The sequence below is a fragment of the Coloeus monedula genome (genome assembly GCF_965178545.1).
Source record: "Coloeus monedula genome assembly, chromosome: 1".
Taxonomy (NCBI): domain Eukaryota; kingdom Metazoa; phylum Chordata; class Aves; order Passeriformes; family Corvidae; genus Coloeus; species Coloeus monedula.
This window is the reverse complement of record NC_138781.1, coordinates 67343525-67364397: the sequence shown is the minus strand read 5'-3', so window position 1 is coordinate 67364397 and position 20873 is coordinate 67343525. Positions and strand designations below refer to the sequence as shown.

Sequence of the window (20873 nt, the reverse complement as noted above, 5' to 3'; positions counted from 1 at the left end):
ACTCTTCCTCCAAGCTTCTGAGCATACACACTGCAATCATGACAGCATACATAATGGCAAGTTAATCTTAAAAACAATCACCTGCAAAATCATGACCTTGTTTGAAATATTTTAATTGCTCTGTCATCCAAGTATTCTCCAAGGTTACTGTGACTGAACAAAGTCAGAAGAATACTTTGCATTTTGTCAGACAGTGTGCTTCATAGACATGTTTTTATACTTCTGAAATAAAAGGATCCTACAGGCTTCTTGTATATTTAACGTATTCCATAAATCATAACATAGTGATTGGACACATACAATAAAATGCTACAATCTAAAAAGGGCAGCAGGTTTTCAGTATTTCAGATTTCAGCAGATATTCAGGATTCAATGCTAACTTGTTTCCCTGGAGCAGATGTGAAAGAAACAAACCACGGATTGGTAGGAGTGGGAGCAGCTACAGTAGCTGAAGATTATTAGAACACTGTGCTTTCACCTGACAATTTCACATCACTAAAGTCCATTTAAAATCTACTTTTGCCACTGAATTAACATGTGGAGCATTTGAATTTGTGTGTGTGACGGATGTAGAGAGGAAGAAGATAGTTTCTCATATGTAAGCATCTCTTTTACTGAAGAGCCAAGTGAGCTAAAGAAAAAAGCAAGACAAAACTCTATCTGTGTGCAATTCCTGAAGCCTTACTCATCTCGCTTCCTGATTCTTCTTTTTGGCCTCCTTTCCCTTAGGGCCCTCCCACCTCTATAAACACCATAACAATAATTATCACGTCAGTGGAGACTTAAACATTCTTGACATCCTAACATCTAACAAGAACAGGACATTTCACAAAGGCCTAGCCTGGCTTTCAAGAAGTGGGTCAGCTTGACACATCCCATGTGTTTCTGAAAGCCTGCAGTCTTTGAGCTTGCTCATCTATGGTAATGGGCACCCTACCAATGCACGGGCTGGAAACAAAACACTGCCTGGTTTGCCATGGGAGCTTTAAATTGTTTACCGAAAGCACATAACTCTTAAATTTCCATCCTAAACATCACAGAGAGGATGTCTTATGGTGCCTGGTCTCACAGCAGTTTCCAAACTCGGCAGTTTTGGGACGCACCTGCCCCGCATTAGCTAAAAGGGTGCTGGAATTCCTCCAGCTGCACGCAGGAGTCAGGCTGCTGATGTGCCCAGCCAGGGTAAGACAAAAGGGAGCGCAGTGTTTCCATCCATTAGTCCAAGAAGGCTGCGTGGTGAGCTCTTCTCTTCTTTCATTTCATCTCCTCCTGTCCTTCAGCCTCACTTCACTTGGTTACATACCACAACAGGATTTTCTAGTCCTGGCTGATCTGGCCAAACAAACTCTTCTCGCATAGAAATTCTGGCCACTGTGGGGTTTTTTTCAGTCACCCTTCAAGAGTTTTTTTTTATCCTTCAACATTTAAATCATGCCAACTTGCTTCCACCCTCAGCAGAAATTCATGATGACTCAGAAATGGATCTTGTCCTGCTAGCTGAGAATCACTTCTCTAATAGTGCTATGGTTTGATATCTGTTTTCACAAAGGGAATAAACCAATGTGTCTCATCATATTTTCTGTCCTGCCCCCACATAAATTTGTGTTGTGAATAAAACACATTCTATTCAGCTTGGAGGGCATTTTATTTTTGTGCACATTTTGACATTTTAGTTAGAATACGATGCTTGTACAGCAGCCCAGGCAGAGGAGACTATAAAATCTTCTATTTATGATCTATTCCAATGAACAGATTTTCAGTTCTCCTTAAACTGACTTTTAATATTAAGTAAAAACCCCACAACTCTATGCACCAGAAAACGATCCAAAGTAATTGTTCTACAGCGTGGAAAGACGATATGGTAAAGATCTGTGAGTAGTTACTTTGGAAGAAAAGCATGAAGTTAGCTATGAATAAACTCTCTAAACTCATCAACAAAATGAAAAGAAAAAAAAAATTGGACTGCAGAGATTAAATTTGGTGAGATTTTGTATAAAGAGTGAATCATACTACTATAAAACTTGGTGTGCCTGTAGATCACAGTGTTCATGTACAGACCAGAAAAGTAAGAACAGAATAAAGAGAACAAGCCTGATCCCGTTATGTATACATGCTGATGTTCGAGTACCAAAACTAAATGAATATAGATATATATTTGTATCTCTCCCCATATATTGTGTATATATATATAAATACTACAACTGGAGCACTGGCAAACAAGTGAGATTTCTAATTGCTCTTGCTCTAAGATAGCACAGGCATGGTTGAGTCATACAATAAAATTATTTCTATTAGAGGATTGCTCAGCTTTATCAAAGCAGGAGCACCGTGTCATGGGTGGGCAGCAATATAGTAATACTGCAAATTGCAACTGGATTACCATTTGATTCAACGAAGTTAATAGGTGATGATGGCCTATAATTCATATGTGATTCATTTTGGCAAGTTTTCCATTTGTCGGTTCATCAAGCCTATTCTATGCATAAGCAATTAAATCAGCAGGGGAAAAAACAGTCCAAAGAGAAAAGGTCTCAGCAAAAAAATCCTCCAGGTGATTTGAAGAAATCTATCCTTTATACAGTTGAAATATCATTGCCTACTTCTTAGTGGTTTTCTTTTCTTGCTAGGACCAGTAATTCAGCTCAGTAGGCACAATAACAAATAACACACTGTTGATTTCCAAGCAGCTTCTAGAAGCAGGGAAAATTAATTCCAAAACAGTTACAAAGAAACTACGCACTGGAAAAACTTAACTGGGAGGAATACTAAACAAAGAACAGCAAACAGTTACCATCACTACAAACGAGAGATATTAAATTTCGGAGAAGTGGCTGGAAATGTGTCAGGCTGGCAGCCGCAGCACACGCACTGAATTCATGTGCAACTAGGAGGCTTGGTCCTACAGCAGGGACAAAGGACACATACAGAAATAGACTCCCAAGGAGAATCCTGCCTCTGTTTTTTGATGACAGCCAGAATGCTATCAGCATCACTGGCACAGATGGCCATAGCCCACTTACTCATTCTTAATGAAAACACAGAGAGCAGCCAACACAGGATCCAGGAGCTAAATTAACCTCTGCAACATCGAGGCTGTGCACAAAGCTCTGCTGTGAGAAGAAGATGCACTTGTGCCATCGGGACAACTTTATCCTTACTGGTGCTGCCTGAAGGGTGTTAGTCAGGGGTTACTCTCCCCTCTCCTCTGGCTCTGGATTCCCTAAGGAGAGCGACTGGTGTACTGATAGTGAACTGATGCCCACGCAGCATGCCTGCCTGGAGGATATGGCTCCTGGACTGCTGGAGTGATCACCTGCACCCACTTTAAAACCCATGTTCAACACACTGACTCACTGTTGATAGGCTCAACAAGAGGCCAAACAAATACCCTCAGTGCCTGGAATGCTTGGATTGCATTTTCTTTGGTTGAAATGGTCACTTAAAGTAAACATAAATGAAAACCAAGCATACAGAAGAGAATGTTTGCATTTAAATGTCGAAATTAGGCCTAAAAAGGGGGGGGCATTGCTTTCCACAAAGCTAAATAATCTCTAGTTGATCCATCTACTGAAATAGTTTGAAAGTGTCAAAAAAAACCCCACCCCAAAAAAACCAAAGAGATTTTGGCGGACTAGTTAATGTTTTACAGTGTTTCAAAAGGCCTTTGATCAAATCTCTAAGCCAGAGAGGACTCAAGCAGCTCAACTCAACTCAACTCAAGTAATCACTGGGCAAAAAGAAAAGTACAATCATGGCTCAAAAACTGGAGATGGAAAACAAAGAGCAGAATTGAGCTGTGAGTTTCTGCGATGGCGGAAGGTTAATGCCAGCCAGCTTCAGCGCTCTGCAGCAAGTCTCATATTGCTGCTGTATTTACCACTGATCTAGAAAGAGGGCTGTATTGTGAGATTGCAACATTTGCAGCTGTCATAATTATTTCAGCTAAGCAAGACAAGAGGAGACTGTGATGATGAGGAAGTGCTAACGAAACAGAATGCACCATGTAATGGTGAATTAAGTTCAATACTGAAAACACAAAACAACACACATTGGGGAGGAACATGAGTACTGCTTCTAAATCTGACAAATTCCCATTCATTTATACTAAACCGGAAAGTCGAAACTGGGCATTTATATAAATATCTATGTGTTATCTCTAATCCTCAGAAAACTGTAGTCAGAAAACAAGTTAGTAGAACACAGGAGGAATAAATAACATACTGGTTAACACCAAGTATTAGGATACCTCTACAAAACCTCTATCTTTAGTCTATCCTTACTCAGAAAAAAAATTATGTGAATATGTTTGTCTAGGGGCATATTTTGGAGAAAAGACTTTTATAAAAAGGAGTTTTGTTACACTTGGATTATTTTTCCTTGGAAGGTGGCAAAAGATGTGATAAAAGCAACCAGAGTAGCGAAGTAGGGAATAATGTCAAGAAGTAAATGCAGAAACACCTGCTTTCCTGTCTTACTGTTCAAGAAACAGGAACTTGATGGTGGCAGTCTCAAATGGGTGACATGAAGCATTTTGGCACAAATGCTAAAGTGAGACATTACTGAGGAAGTAGATATGGCAGAAAATTTATTGACAATCACAAAAGAGTTAAGACACATCTACACTTACGAACATGACAAATGTATCTCCTAATGTCGTATTTTTTTTAAAAATGTAAACAACTAAGCTTCATGGTTTACAACAACCTCTAGATATCAGAGAGCAAACTTATATATAGCGGGAAATAGCCTACCAGTGCCAGGGTAATAGACCCTCAGGCATGGTTCAGCATGTGTTTCAACATCCATCCTAGGCACTTCTACTCTGGTACAGTTTGCAGCTCCTCCTGATAGGGTATTTTTAGATAACTGCATTTTATCCAGCCATAAACGCTATTAGACATCACGAAACAGCCACATGTGACAGGATATTTTGGTAACTATAGGTGAGAAATGTTTAGCTTCATACAAGCCTTTGTGAGTGTCACACCTGCATTACCTCACACGCCATTTCACACAGATGAAGCATAATTAACCTCCTCTATTTCCTGCTTCTGTGCCTATACTCCAATATGCTGGCAGCTGGAAATGGCGTTGCGAAGTGATCCAACATTTCAGGTTCATAGAATCACAGAATTGTTAGGGTTGGAAGAGATCATCCAGTCCAACTTTCTTGCCAAGGCAGGGCCACCTAGAGCAGATGACACAGGAGCATGTGTGTTTGGAATGCCTCCAGAGAGGGAGACTCCCAAATTTCCCCAGGCAGCCTGTTCCAGTGCTCTGACACCCTCAGTGTAAAGTTCTTCCTCATGTTCAGATGAAACTTCTGTTTTAGTTTATAGCCATTGCTCCTCGTCTTGTTGCTGGGCACCACTGAAAAGAATCTGGCACCATGCTCTTGACACCCACCTTTGAGATATTTACATGCATTAATGAGATCCCCTCTCACTCTTCTCCAGACTAAACAGGCCCAGCTCCCTCAGCTTCTTCTCATAAGAGAGATGCTCCAGACCCCTCATCATCTTTGTGACCTCTGCTGAACCTTATCCAGAAGCTTCTTGTTTTTCTTGTACTGAGGAGCCCACAACTGGACACAGGTTTTAGACTTGCCAGTGACATTCTCTCCTTTTTCTGATGTTTTCCAAGGCAAGCCTGCCAATCTGTAAACCATTTCTCTTCCACTGCTGCCATGTGAATATATTAGTGTGGGCAACCACTGAATAACCAATGGCATTAAGCACAAATAAAACCACCCTGCCACACACAAACCAAAGAAGGAAAACAGGCTCCGAAGAAAACCCCCTCAGAAAAACTGCACTGCTCCTCCTGTCCTCCTGAGCTGAGGCATTCCCAAGCTTTCCGACCTCTGGGAAATGCTCTCAGTGGCATTTCCCTTTACTAACCGTCGTGCTGGACACAAGGTATGGGCAGCAGACCTGCATCGTGCCTGTCAGGAGCACAGCCTCCCTGGCACCACACACCAGCCTGTCTCCATCTACTTTCCCCATCCACCATCCCCAATCGTCCCCAATGGCGGCAGAACCCACTGTGATGCCTCCTTCTCCTTCAACTTAATGTTATGACCTACACCTGAAGGCAGGGTGACTGAGGTTCTTGTTAATAGATCACTCGGGGTCATCTGTGAGTGAAATGACACTGAATAACTGGTGTTTACATATATATATTTGTACGTACATACATATATGTGTGTAGTTTACATTCTTTTACAAGAATGGTAATTTGATCTGCCACTGCTCGTGGGTCATGCCAACTGTTATGAGCCCAGGTCATACTGGGAGGAAAGGGGTCAGCATTATGGCTGTTTAATCTCCTCAGGAGAGGACAATCCCTGTTGGACTCTGGATAGTCACCCCATTTGGTCATTAACCCACTGAGGGTTAATGTCTTTCTCCCCATTACCCCTCTGAGGGTCAGCTTGACTTTGTCCCAGAGAACACCTTTCAAGAGGTCCAGGTTACAAGAAAACTTTTCAGCAGGTCTGATGTGCCCAGGTCAACACCGAGAGGAGAATTATCATTACAGTCTCATGACTGAAATGTCAGTGACAGGAGTCGAGGAAACGGCATGAAGCTGAGTCAGAGGAGTTTTAAGGTAGAGATGAGGAAAAGGTTCTTCCCCCAGAGGGTGGCCGGGCACTTGAACAGGCTCCCCAGGAAAGTGGTCACAGCACCAAGCCCGACAGAGTTCAAGAAACATTTGGACAAAACTCTCCAGCAGCATAATCTGATGCCATGATGCATAATCTGATGCCATTTCATAGTGAGGTGGCAGTCACCATGTGACTGGCCCTCGCCGACAACACCCTTCAGTAACCCACTGAGGGTCAGTGTCCCTTTCCCCACTACCCTCGGGGGGTCGGTCAGACTTCCTGCTGGAGAAAAGCTTGCGACAGTTCGGGTCACGCAGAGCGCCCTGCAACAGCTTTAGACTGTACCGATCACTCCAGCACCAGATCCAAGGGAACTTGCCGGCGTCGCCAGTTTAATTCCCCTGCAATCCCCCCTCTCCCACCTCGCGCCCCTCCCTCCGCGCCTCGCGCCCGCCGAGGGGCGGAGGCCCCGCCCCGTCGCGCGCGCGGGGAGGAGGCGGGGCCGGGCCGCGGGCTCAGCTGACTCGGGGGCGCGCGGCGGCGGGGGCGCGCCGGGGGCCGGACGGACCGTGCGCGCGCCGGGCGCGCCCCCGACCGGAGGAGGGGCTGGGGGCCGAGCCAGCCCCGCCGCCGCGGCGCCCGCTCCCCGCCCGCCTCCCGCTTCCGCCCGGCGCCGCCGCCGCCGTTCTCCCCGCCTCGCCCCCGGCCCCGCCGCGCCCCGCGACGCCCCTCGCTCCCATCGGGCACCTCCACCGGCCGCCGTCATCGCCAGCCCTCCCCCACCCCGCCCCCCGTTTTCTTCCGAGACGCTCCGGTTGTGGGGGTGACCCGCGCTCCGCACGGCCCCGGGCCTGCCCGCCGCTCCGCTCCCGGGCCCGTCCGGTGACAGTCGCGACCGCCGCGGGAGGTGGCGGCGGAGGAGCAGGAGGAGGCCGGAGCCGGGATGTCCGGGCAACAGCAGCAGCAACAACAGCCGCCGCCGCCGCAGCTCCCCTTGGCGGCCGCCGTTCCCCCGCCGGTGCCGGGGATCCCCGCCGCCGCCGCCAGCCCCGGCCCCGCTCCGGCCGCCGCGCTCCTGCTCCACCCGCCGCCGCCGCCTCCGGCCACCGCGGCGCCGCCGCCACCCGCCACCGCCACGGCCGGCAGCAGCGGGCCCGCGGCCGCGGGGGGCGGCGGTGCGGGCGCCGCGCTGGGCCTGCCGGCGGGGAGCGGCACCAGCGCCCCGGCGCCGTTCCCGCTCGGAGACCCGGCCCTGAACGAGCAGGAGAAGGAGCTGAAGCGGCGGCTGAAGAGGCTCTACCCAGCCGTGGACGAGCAGGAGACGCCGCTGCCTCGCTCCTGGAGCCCGAAGGACAAATTCAGTTACATCGGCCTCTCGCAGAACAACCTGCGGGTGCACTACAAAGGTGAGGAGGGGCGGCCCGGACCGCCGCGACACCCCTTGTCCCCCCCCGGGGCCGGGGGCTGCCCGACCCCTCCGTCGGGAGTGGGCACAGGAGTAACAATAACAGGAAATAACACACGCTCCTCTCCCTCCTTCTTCCCTGTTTTCCGATCCCCTAAATTCCCCCCGCAGCGTGGAGATAAGGGGCTTGTTTTTCCTTATTTCAGGTTTATTTTTCTCTCCTTTCCCCTCCCCCCCGTTTCTGTCGCTGTGCGGGGAAGGGGGGGGGACACAAGGGGCCGCCCCCGCCTCCTTATGCTTCTGGAGTGGGCATTATGTAAACTCTGAGACTTCCTCCGTGGATTCAGGTATCGCCAGAACGTTTGGGTTGGAGGCAGGAGAATAAAGGACGCCTGGCGTGACGTGTCCTGTTTATGGTAATGAGCGAGAAAAAGAAGTGGCTGTTGGTTTTTTTCCCCCTCTCGAGAAGAGCAAGGGTTAAATGGAGTTAAGAGCAGCAAGCGTTAAGCCATTGAACACGGAAATGACGGGAGGGGAAAGCACTGAGAAAAACACGGTTTATTTTTAAACTGTGAACAAAATGACTTTAAAGTCACTGGTAATAGTCTTGCCTAACTATTGCACAGTGATTTGAGGGAAGGAACGACAATAGAACTTATATTAATAAAGGTCACTATAACTTTCTGCCTAGACGTTTCACAGTTAAAGTTACAGATTTTCAAAAAAAAGGTAAAAAACAGAGTATGCTTTTGTATTAAAAAACCCCATCAGTGAGAGGCATTAGCAGAAAAACTTGTGTTGATTGTTAAGAAATGTCACAAAACCTGGAAACATAAGCGTACACTCTGACCTGAAAAAACACAGACACATCTGGTGTTCTAGGCCCAAAGTCCTAAAGTAGAAGTGTTGTGGATTCAAAGCCACTTCTGAGTTGGCTGTGAAGAACTGGATCTTTTGTCAGTCTGTAGTCAAATGAACGTAGTGGGAGGGGAGAAAAACAACCGTGCAATTACCCTTTCTCAGAGTTTGCAGTGGAGAAATTCAAGGGAAATCTTGACAAACATGTTACTGTTTAATCGGAGGAGGAAAACGGCAACACAAACACATGGCAGGATTTGGCTGCCACGAAAGGATTAAATGTACTCTAGAAGACTTTTTTTTTAATAGAGAGGTTTTACTATTATACACAAAATACTCTGTTAAAAATGCTAAGTTTAATGCACTGTATAAAAATGATAAAGGAGCTTTATGACTATAGAGGGGGTTTCTGGGAGGCACCAAGTGATTTAAGGATGTGTAATTTAATACTGAACTCTGAATTTCCTGGCTTTTGTTCAGTGTTTTGTGACCTTGTATTTTTAGAAACATTCTGTATTTTCTGGTGCTTAGTGGCAGTGGGTTGTTTGGTTTTGGTTTTGTTTTTTTTCCTTCTAGGATGATCATAGCTTAGTGGCTATCACGTCCTTCTGCTGGTTTGTTTTGCTTTGGCCAGCTTCTTTTCCTCATGAGCTAGAATTTAGAGGTCGAACCGCTCTGATCTCTCAGTGTTATTGCAGAAGTATATTTTCAAGCTTTCCTTGTGCTTTTTTCCTCACTTAACTCCTTTGCCATGGTGTTAAAAAAAAAGAAAATCATTACCTCAAAGAAATTACAGAAGTCATAAAGCACAGTTAGTAGGTTATAACCTTTACTCTAGCTCTTAAATAATGGTAAGTGCTGAAGGTTGGAGAGTTCCTAGGTTAGCCCAGAGGACTCTGGAAAGGAGAGGTGCCAATATAACATGTCTGTGCTTTTCTTTTTCCTAAGTGCAGATGGGAATAAATGGCTTCTTAAGTGTCCCCTCTTTTCTTCTGGGTAATTTAATGAAGGTGGCTGTTAGGGCAACTCCATGTTTATGTTACCAGCCTGGCACCTGGAGTTGCTAACTTGGCTAAGCAGTGAATGGTATCAGCATTTCTCCAGGAGAACCAGGGGGAAAGCATGCTAAACATCCCCTGCCTTTTTTGCCTCCTGGATCCTTCAGCCCTAAGAATACAATAAAAAGGAAGAAAATGAGGAGCTTCCATGAGAATAAGGGAAGACAGCAAGTAAGAATGTGCTTAAGGACTGTGGAGTAGTGTTTCTGCAAATCAGTTCTCAAAAGAAAGTGCTCACAGTATCTTCTTTTGTAATATTGGCACTTCAGTGCTTCTGAAGTTACCTAAGTAGTAGTGGAAAAATGGTGGATGTTTTTGTTGAAAGCAAATATGAATCATATATTGAGCAGGGATAAGGTACTGTTGTATTCTTGACCAAAATACTCAAGGAAAAAGATAGGGCTGTCCAAAGAAGCCAGTAACCTAAAGCAACTCTTACTATTTTCTATTACTGTGCCATGTACACTTATATTTTCTCTTCTGCCTCTATAGATTTCTTTCTGCCTCTATAGATTTCTGGCTTTAGAACTGTTTTTCTTGAATAATTTGCTCCTGTTCTGTGACTGATAGGAGGCAGAAAGTGTTAACAGCAGTGCTTTGCCTTCACCTTGGATGTGTTGGGGATACTGAAAAAATGTGTGGAGAGGAACAATAAGAGCAAAAGCTTTCAAAGTTATTTTTCATGTAGATAGCTTCATAATTTTAATGTTCTGATGTGTTGTCAGCAGTGATACTTTTGTTTCATTGGTTTGTGAGAGGAATGATGGTCCTCTCCATGCAGTTTCTGAAGATTCCTTTCATTTTCCTGCTTACCAGTGGACAACTTGTGTGGAAACATGAACTGCAGTAGATGTCTGTTTCTATGCACTGGAGCTGTGATGTTTTGTGTACTGCATTTCTGGGCCTGAAGATTTTTGCAAGCATCCTACAGAGTGCTTAAAAATGAAAACTGCCACAAAACCAGGCATTGATCAAGTGGTGGAGGTTAAAAAAAAAAAGAATATAGTCTAGCATCAGGATAAAAGCTCTTTAGATTTTGTTAAGGTCAACAAAACCCAAGAGTCAGTGCTTTTTTGTGTTCTCTCTCAGAATCGTAGTGTTACTTGGAAGATTTACACAGGGAGGTGTTTCTGTTTAGCAGAATAGGTAGCTTTGCCAAAATCTAGGTATGAAATACATACAGTGGCATCAGTGATACTGTAAATATATGAAAGATCATACCTAGAGTATTTTTATTTTTCACATGGACAGACATACATTTTTGTGTTGCTGCCAGTTAGCTGTGCAAGCTGACAGAAAGCTAACACAGTCTTACTGCCTGTTGTTTGTGGTGTACCTTTGTATGGGAGACATTGAAAAACAGTATCAGGAAAAAAATTGATGTCATTTCACTTAATTATAATATTTACAGCTCTGAGCTGTAGGTAAGTGGTAAAGAAAGCATAAATGCATGCTGCGTGTAAAGCAGTTAGTACACAAAATTACATAGCTAGGAAGGCAAGACATCTTTAAAAATATTCCTACGTATTTCTAAAATATTCAGAATTAACACATGGATCCTGTTGAAAAACAGGGTTTTCATAAATGCTGTGTGTAATATGAAAGGTCCACTAGACAGACAAGTTATGTTTCCAGCAGATAGTGATCTATACTGTGTAGTATGAGGAGATAAAAACGCAGACGCAGTGTGGATTTGTAACCATGGAAGAAACTATATAAAGAGTTAGGTAAACAGACCAAATCACTTGTGCTAAAATAATGGAAACTCCTATAGAAACTTCATTTAAATTAGTCTTGTGACAATTGTCCAAAAAAGCTGAAGAAAGTTATGCAATTTTGAGTAAACTGCCATTGCATGAACTTTTTCTAATGTATCACAGGCCAGGAAATCTTAGCCAGACATTTATTTACAGTGCAGTTGCCTTTGAACTATCTGTAGTGCCAAACAAAAAAACCAAAAATAAACTGTTTTTCAGTGCAAACTATGTGTTCCACTTTCTGTTGGAAAATGAAGAGGATGCTATACTAATAGTTCGGTGTTGTCACTCAGTGGTACAGGGGTGGTGTCAATTTTTTCTGGCAGAAAACACTCGGGTACATTCAGCACATTTTGCCTGTTTTGGACACCCTTGTAGCTCTGAGATGTCTTGCTTTTTTTAAACTGGGGAAAAAGTTACAGTAAAATTAGTAATTTGTGTATTTTGGGTTTTTTTTCTTAGAATTACAGAATCACTTAGTTTGGAAAAGAGCTCTAGGAACACTGAGTCTAACCACAAACTAAGTACTGTTGAGTCCACCACTAAACTGTGTCCCCAAGTGCCACATCTACAGGTTTTGTAAATACCTCCAGGGATGGTGACTCAACCACTTACCTGGGCAGCCTGTTCCATTCTTGTCTCAGTGAAACTTTCCTAATGAATTCAACAGAAGATTAGGCTTTGATTATTTTATTTTTGGCAGTGTGAGCAAGTCATTGAACCGCCTGTTGGAAATAACTGCAGTTCGGCTTATGTAAACTTCATTTAAGGATTTAAACTGGATAAACACGCTTCCTTTTGTCTAGGTAGGTGCTCCCATAGATGTCTCTTGGACTATTTGGGGTATATGCATTATACACTTAGATTTAGGTTCAAAGATTATCTTCTTTGAAAGCACAGATGGCTTCCCTGAACATGTTTTTATCTGAATTAGCTTTTTTTCAAGTAGATGGAATTTAAATTTAGATTAATTTCACTGTAATTTTGTTAAAGAAGTGATGATACTACTTTTACTAAAAATCATCAGTGTGAATGCTTAAAAAATGAAATAAAGCATGGTCAGCTCACGGTTGTCAAGCGCTTCAAATGAAAGCCCAAGTGAAAACAGTTCTGGTAATTGAACTTCTCTATGGTTTACAGTGTAAAGTTCAAGCTTCATAGACCTGTTTTCCCTTCTCTGCCCCAGTGCATCTGTTTTCAGAGTTCTCTTTCTAATGCTGAAAATCTTTAGTGTTAAATAAGACATACTTCAAAAGTGTTCTTTTAAATACTCAACCTATAGCTTGTGACTATGGAAAGGGTCTGTTTTGACAAAACATTGGGCAGTATTTGTGTGATCTACTTCGGGTGTTTGGAACCTCCGATTCAGAAGTTCAGAGTTGGGTGTCGAAGTTCTTTTTTATTCAGGAGCAAGGAAGTGAGAATTCAGGTTACCAAAGAATGTGGCAGTAGTATAAGACATCAAGCTAATAGGCCACTCAGCTCAAGAGTCCCATTGGTGGCAGTGGTCATGAGTGCCTATGAAAAAATCTAAAAACATGTTGGGCATAAATGGTGTATGTGTGTTTCCCCTCTTGGTTTCCAGCAGAGGGACATTCTGAACTCAAGGCAGCGTCTCAGTTAACTTCGGTTCTAGAAGCTTGCGCAGTGTCCTCTTAAACACTAACATCTATAGTATCCTTTGGTAAGAAATTTTGCAGTTCAGCTAACCGTTCCGTTAAGAGCCACCTTCTTGTGTCAAAGAGGGCTGATGAACTAGGATCTCTTGAGTCCAGACATAATTCAGTGTAGCTTGGTAGTACTGAAAGACTCAACTGCCACATTAAGACAGTGTAGAGGTATTTGGAATATTGGAAAGTAGTTAACTGCTTGATGATGAATCTTCTCTTAGACATATTAATTGTATGTAAGTACAAATAAAAGTAGTATGCTCAACTAGTAAAATTGATTCATAGGAGATTATGTTAAAAGGACAGCAGTTCTAAATTTAGTGTGTCTTCTGTTTTAATGGGATGAAAGTAGTTTTGGGCACTGACTTCCCCAAGTGTGTTGCTTCACCACATGAAGTGTTTGGCAATACTGGTAAGGTATCCTGTTACTTCTGCCCCTATGTTGACCTCTTATTTGCAGTGTGACAGCTGTGTGTGGCTGTGTTGTGAACTGGATCAGGGAACTGATCTGCTGCTTAAAAAAATCTGGTAGGTTTCTTAAAGCCCGATCAGCTAATCAATCTAGTTCCTGGTATGTCCTTGCAAATAAATGCCTGACTGGGGAGGAGGTGGGAGAAGGGGAGTTTCAAGAGGAGGTGCTAAGAGTACCTTAAATAGGTATTGTTTCCAAACACATAGATTGTGATTTCTCAAAGCTAAGTCTGCTGGGTAATAGATTTACATTTTCAATAATATTTGGCTGGTTCCTACTGCTTTAGTCTTTTATATGTGGAAGACTTTCCCAAATAAGGAGAATGACTCAGGCTGAAACTACACAGATTGTCAAGTGCATGGAGTAACCAAGGGAACTTCTTTGCAGTCTATTTTAAAGTAAAAACCTAAAGACATTTGAAAAGAAAGTATTTTTCCTTCCCCCCACCTTCCCCCAGCACATTGTTTAATCAGACCTTTTTGAATTAAAGAGATGTCTTAGGAGTTCAATGTTCTGCCCTTTTAGCTGAAGGATTTCTACGTACTTAGGCATAATAATCTGTAATAGCTAAATAGTGATCTACCAGCATTTGAAAACCAAGCAAACCCATGGAAGCTCTAACTAAGATTATGTACTTAGTTATTACACTGGTTGTCACAGCCTGAGGAAATAACTTTAAAGTAGTGAACAATAAAACAAACATATTGTGTATGGAGGAGTAAATTACTATTTTTTCCTCATGTGATATATCAGAAATCAACATGTAGAAAGTAGGCAATAAGCTTAACTTTGTCAAACCTGAGGCGATCAAAGGATCTCTCTACAAAATAATTAGTAGTACTAGTGACATACTGAAGCGAGCAATGGATTTGTACCCAGAAAAGGAAGGTGGTTGGCCACTTGCCTTTAGGTAGTAGCACACTGGGGTGAACTACTGACATCGGAAAAAACTTGGTAGGTTAAACCTAATGTCAGTGGGTGAAGAAGTTGTGTGCTAGTGAAGTTTTGATTGCCGGTGTGGCCATGGTGAGAGTTCTCCCTGGCTGAGCATGTGCCATTTGTTAGGAGCTGGTGGGTGCTGGCTCTGCAGGCTGATAAGCACTGACAGTTCTATGAGCATTTGCACGAGGGAGCGCTGTGCTCAGAAGTTCTGTACAGGTCAGTCCCTGACCCTCTGCCCTTAGAGGTTTTGTACTGTGGGCCAGCTGGGCATGATCTTTCTGCCTGCCTACACTGTTATTCTCCTGCAGTTTCTTCTTTGCTGTGTGACCTGACTTGCTACACCTGAGAGACATGGTTAATCTGAGCCTGAGCAGTAATGCTGGTGTTAATGCCCCTGGAAGGAGTGTGTTTGGATGTGGGATTTTTGCATATGCAGATCAGTTGCTATGCAGGTGCAGTAGGCCTCGCTGTCTGGACTAGAAATGACAGCTGGAGTGCTGCAGCACAAGTGATTGGTACAGCACACTCAAAATTGGCAGTTTTTCCATCATGCTACAGATCCACATGAAGAGTAGGCATGGGATCTGCGTGAATTTTTCTTACGGCAGTGACAGCCTGTTCCTGGTTGCCATCTTACTGAATTATTTTACCTCTTGCCAGGATCCAATATACTTTCCATCTTGTTCTTTAAATTTTTTTAAACTGTGTCCAATGGCCCCATACATGACCATCACACAGAAGTTGAGGAATTTGGGTGTATCTGGGAGACACTGTGCTTGCTTGAGCAGGTTGTTGCTAAAAGAAGTTATCTGGTCAAAAGCCTGTTTCCAGGTTGCCTTTGGAAAGGGCTGTGAAGAGGATGACACATTCAGAAGGTTAGTCTTAGTGGAGTGCAAGCAGCTCTTGGGTTGAGGTTGAAAATCCTGAGAGTAGACAGGAGCTGACATTGGGCGTTACTGTGGCAGAGCTAATGTATAGTGAGCCTAGTAGGAAAAAGGAGTAGGAGCTGCATGAGCTCAGTTGCAGGGTGTAAGGCTTAATGCTGTCCTGAAACAACATTCTGAACATGGAAATTAATTATGAGTAGTATGTTCTGTATAATGACTGATGTTTATTCTGGAGGATGTTAGAAATGAAGTGTCTTCAGTAACTTGTAGATTCAGAAGTACTAAGCATTAGATTAAACTCTCTTATGTCATGTTTCAGTCTATAAAAATAAGTAAGCCCTGTGGGTTTGAGAAATCATACAGTTCTTTCAAACACAGGTGGCCTTTTGTCAGTCGTGTTACTTAGAGTGGTGAAACTTTTTCCTGGTTTCCCTTCAAATAGTTGTAGGACCTTTTTGGAATAGTATATCCAGAACCTCTTATAGCATGCTTAGTTGCAATGGAGATGCTTGCAGTGCAAATGTAATGTTGAAAGAAAATACTCCAGCATAAAAATCAGGTTGATTAGAATAGTATATACTGTTTGCTTGTTGCATAAGCCTTTTGTTTTGAGTAGTTGGCGTGCATACCTTTGAGTCACCCTCTGCAATTAACTAAAATAAGTTTTTTGTCTGTTTTGAATGCTCTTGTTTTTCAGGTCATGGAAAAACTCCGAAAGACGCTGCTTCTGTTCGAGCTACACATCCTATACCTGCAGCCTGTGGCATCTACTATTTTGAAGTTAAGATTGTCAGTAAGGGAAGAGATGGGTAAGCAGAGTCCATTATTAATTAATTATTTATTGAAATAGTGCCTCACATCATCTTTCAGTCAACAGATGTCTTTGGTATCAGAACTTATTTTCATATTTTACCACTTTATATAGCTTGATTCCTTATTCTTGAGAAATTGCGCTCTTGTAGTTGATTCTTTTAAGAGAGTTGATTGAGGTATTTATTGTCTACAAATCAGTGTACACAATAAATACCAAAACATCATCTCATTTTTTTCTTGACAGAAAAGTTAGGGTTTGAATGACCAGTTTGACTCTGCTGTTACCTTTAAAGATGTTGGGTTTTGGCTATATGGATTAACAGGCTTCCATGTAATTTTTAGGGCATGTAGCAAACCAACATACTTCCTCAGTGTAATTTTTTCATGGATGTCATATCAATTTTGAAACAGAAAGTTATTCTTAAGGCTACTTGTTGATGAACAGTAATAAGGATAAAGGGGAATATTCTGAGTAGGTGCCTGGGAATTTGTCCCCTTACGGAAAGAACGAGAATTGATGAGTAAGAAGCTGCTGCTTCCCCTAATCCATCTGAATTATGAATCTGTTGAAGCGCAAGTGATACATGCTTTTAAGACTGCTGAGGCAGATAGAATCTCACCTGGGAAAGTCTTGAAGTGCTAATGGGATCTTTGCTAGAGCATTTTAATTCCTTTCCATCCTGCGCTGCTTTTGGTAGAAGATGTGTGTTAATTCTGATACACTGTAGGACTGCTTTCTAATGTGCTGTAGTATGTTGGTTCTACTTCAAGGTCCTAGTCAAGACTGACTGTTCCTGTTCTAGGTACTGTACAAGCATGTTGCAGGTGCTTATGGCCTGTTGTGAAAATAAATCTTGAGAGAAAAAAAAACTATGGATGAAATTCAGTACATTTGTCTTTTCTTTGTCTGGCTGCAGTTTGTTTCTTTCATTTTCCCAGCATCCTGTAAGCCTTCTGTAAGTCAGAAACAGTATTCAAACTTCTTTGTTTTCCTTATAGTATCGCATAGTGTTATTTTGAAAGAACAGCTTCTCAGTACTGCTGCAGCTTTGTAGGGGCATATATGAGTTTGTTGTTATTTCTGTTCTCAAAAGTTATCCCTGGGAGGAGAGTTCTTTGCTATGAAAAACTTAACATCTGTAGCTACTTTTGTCACACTGTGAAGACCTAATTATTTCTAAATTGCAAGGGTAGAAATTAGTTTTTCAAGTAACGTTCTGCTACTGATTTTAGGAACATCTTTATTTTTTTTTTGGGGGGGGGGGTGTTTCTTGTTTTTTTGTTTTTGTTTTTTATTTTAGGAATATTTTCTAAAAATTACCTTGCTGCTGTGGGTTAAGGAGAGGGTCGTATTGTGACTTGCTAGTGGTGTGTCTCCTTGAAGTAGGTTTCTGCCTACTTAGTTTGGAAGCTAGCTTTTTTGAAGTGATGGTTTTCAAAAAGTGCCACATGGGTGGGTGTGTCATTTTACATAGCTCCTCTAACACTTCACCTTAGATACTTTGTGTTGGATTTTAGTATTTTTTAATTCAGTAGACCACTTAAGGCAATCCTGCAAAAGTGGGAAAACATCAGTGAGTAAAGTTTTTCCAAGGTTTTGTGTTTAAATGGTTATTTGTGAGATGTACGTAGCTAGGACTTGTGAAGTTGCCTGCTGAATTTGCTTAAAAAATAGAGGTGTACTTTTTTCAGTTAATACTGCCTCATCCTTGCTTCGGCCTTGTGAGCTTTATTTAATGTGACTTTATGAAACATTAGCTGCATAATGAGCTGAGATGTTAATTTTTTTCATTATGTAAGATAGTATGGTATCTGTACACACAGCCAAAGCCAAATGTAGTTTGGCTGATAAAGACCAGGAGTCAACATGTGGAACCTCACTGGATGTTAAATGTGTATCTCTAGACCCTGTTTTCAGGATGATGCAGGATGAATCTCTTAAAGTTCACTGTTACCTTGCATTCAAACTAATAAATTTTTTCATAATAAGTAAACTGGGGAATTTAATGCAGAGAAATAGGACTATAGAAACTAGTTTGTGTCTATTTGGATTTATTAGTTCTTTTTCACCACCTGTTGTGTTTCACCTGGCTTGCTCCAGGTACATTTTTACCTTTTTTTTTTTTCCTTCTTGTCATCTGGTAATGGCAACAGAGTTCAGGAATACTGTGTCTGTAGAAGACCAGCATGTAATTAATAGGGTCAGTTAGCTAAAATGCCTTACTTGCAAAATCAGTGTTCTCAAGGTCTAAGCCTAGTTGTGGAAGTAGTACAGCTGAATTTTGTTGTAGTGTTTAAAATAAATCCTAGACTACCCAAGGCAACTCAGATACCTATCTGTAGGCTGAAGTACAGCTTCCAACTTTCATAAATGCCAATGGATAATTTAGTGGCGTTTGTTTGGATTTCCCTTTGGTAGTAGCCTTTACTACTTCTATTTATTTTTTTTTTTAAATAAACTCAGCTTAAAGTATTTGGTCCATGTACTATATTGTGCATATATACGTACATATATAGTACATATATACATACATATATAGTATGTCTAACAGCATTCTTACTTGTGTGTTGTACTTAGCATGACTTGCCTGAAATCATCAAAAATCCTTTACTAAAAACCTACTCTAGGAGATTCATTTTTCATGCTACTGTAGCACTTAAAGGTGCTACTCCTGGAATCTGATCTTGCATATCTGAAAGTAGCAGGGCAAAAATTATTCTTCTCTGAAGAAGCACAGCTGGTTTTTTTTGTTTAGGGCATGGATATAGCATGGCTTCTTGTGGCTGTCTGAGTACAGCATTGGTTTTGTCACTCTAATGACCTAGGTCATTAAATTCTTTAATATATCTAGCTGGGTAACTGGCTTGAGTAGAAATTTGAAAGTGTGTAATATGTTAATTTTGCAGAAGTTCATGACAAAGTTTGAGGGCATTATGAACACACTGAAGAAAGTGTGAAAAAAACGATGTTTACTACGAAGGAAGAACTGGATATGGAAATTGGTGTTGCAGAGCAGATGAAGAGCAAAGTTGCTTTTTGATACCTCCATATGGTGTGATAGGGTCAATAACTGATGGTACTGGATGAGAAAAAGGGAAGTGAGAATTAAGTTCAGTAAAAGTAGTAAGGTCAAAATACCATTCAAACAAAAACTGTCTTGGTGTTTGTAGTGTGTTTGGCACAAGGAGTCCTAACGTGCTGCTACAGTACAGACACGTGAAATAATTACCCTTTTTTTTTAAATTCTTGCTAAAAGTTCTAGCCAGTTGTCATATTGCCTTGTAAATATTTCCTGTTCTTTATTTCTTCAGTTTTCTTTCTTAGTTTCCTGTTGTCTTTCATAGTCGAAGAGCCTCTATTTATTTATATTCTCCTTTTATACTCTCTTTTGCTTTGCTTTGTTTGGTTCATGTGGAACATTGTGGATGGTGATGTGAGCGATTGGAGCCAGTTAACAGTAGAAGAGTAATGGGTGTAAGTATAGGAAACAGAACCAAGGTTAGAAAGCATGGTAGGAAGGGGACTATTAACTAATAGTAAGTTATATCTGCATCTCTACTGAAATGTCCAGTTAACCTAAAAATAAATTAAAAAACTGACCATGAGAAGAAGCAGTCTCTAAACACTCATTGAGTTCATGTCCCTTCTCCCAGTTTGTGGCTGTGTCAGCTTCATGGTAAACCTGATTGGATAATTCATTTTCTAAAAGTTGACCTCCAGAGTGAGTTTTCATCCAGGTTTGTTCCCCACTATGGCTGTTTGTATTGCTTCATAAATGGCTATAACAACAGAAGAGTAGGAAACCTGGAGCAGAAAGCAGAATCTGGACCAAGGGGACTGGGAATGCTACTTTTGGTCGTGGTACGAGCTTATACCCATTAATTTTAGTTTAAAAAGCTGTTTGGGTTTTTAAATCTTTCACCAGGAGACACCTGTTTCTTTCCCAGGGAAAATGAACTTGTGGGAAGAATACTTTCGTCCTCAGTGTCTTGAATTTCTGTCTGTTCTTTTTCATTGATTTGTAAATACAATTAATAAGAATGGGCAAATGATAGTAATGCCACATACTTCTAGACAGTCGTCAGTGCTTTTAGAACAGCTGAGGAAGGTGTATGCTTAAAAACAAAATCACAGAAACACAGAATGATTTGGGTTGGAAGGGACCTTAAAGATCATCCAGTTCCAACCCCACCACCAAGGGCAGGGACACCTTCCACTAGACCATGTTGCTCAACACTCCCTCCAACCTGGCCTGGAATGCTTCCTTTTTTTTTTTTTTTTTTTTTTAAAAGAAGAATGAAAACAAGGATTGGTAGTGGTAAGCCATCTAGGAGAAACAGTGAAAACTAAGTTTAGAAAGGCTGTATTCTTTTAGCAGATAGCACTAAGCTTACACTTCTTCG

The 20873-nt window shown here is 42.0% G+C and overlaps 1 protein-coding gene across 4 annotated transcripts in view; it reads left to right on the top strand.

Annotated features, from left to right (window-relative positions):
* The first annotated feature begins 7196 nt into the window (after positions 1 to 7196).
* The window catches only part of RANBP9 (RAN binding protein 9), a 40793-nt gene continuing 27116 nt past the window's right edge, over positions 7197 to 20873 (top strand). For 2 of the 4 annotated variants that reach the window (XM_082290958.1, XM_082290959.1), the window contains exons 1-2: positions 7197 to 8013; positions 16354 to 16465. In XM_082290958.1, the coding sequence (XP_082147084.1) occupies positions 7551 to 8013; positions 16354 to 16465 (575 nt within the window). In that variant the 5' untranslated portion in view covers positions 7197 to 7550. The remainder of the gene's footprint in view (positions 8014 to 16353; positions 16466 to 20873) is intronic. The other 2 variants (XM_082290957.1, XM_082290956.1) reach the window with 1 other exon arrangement.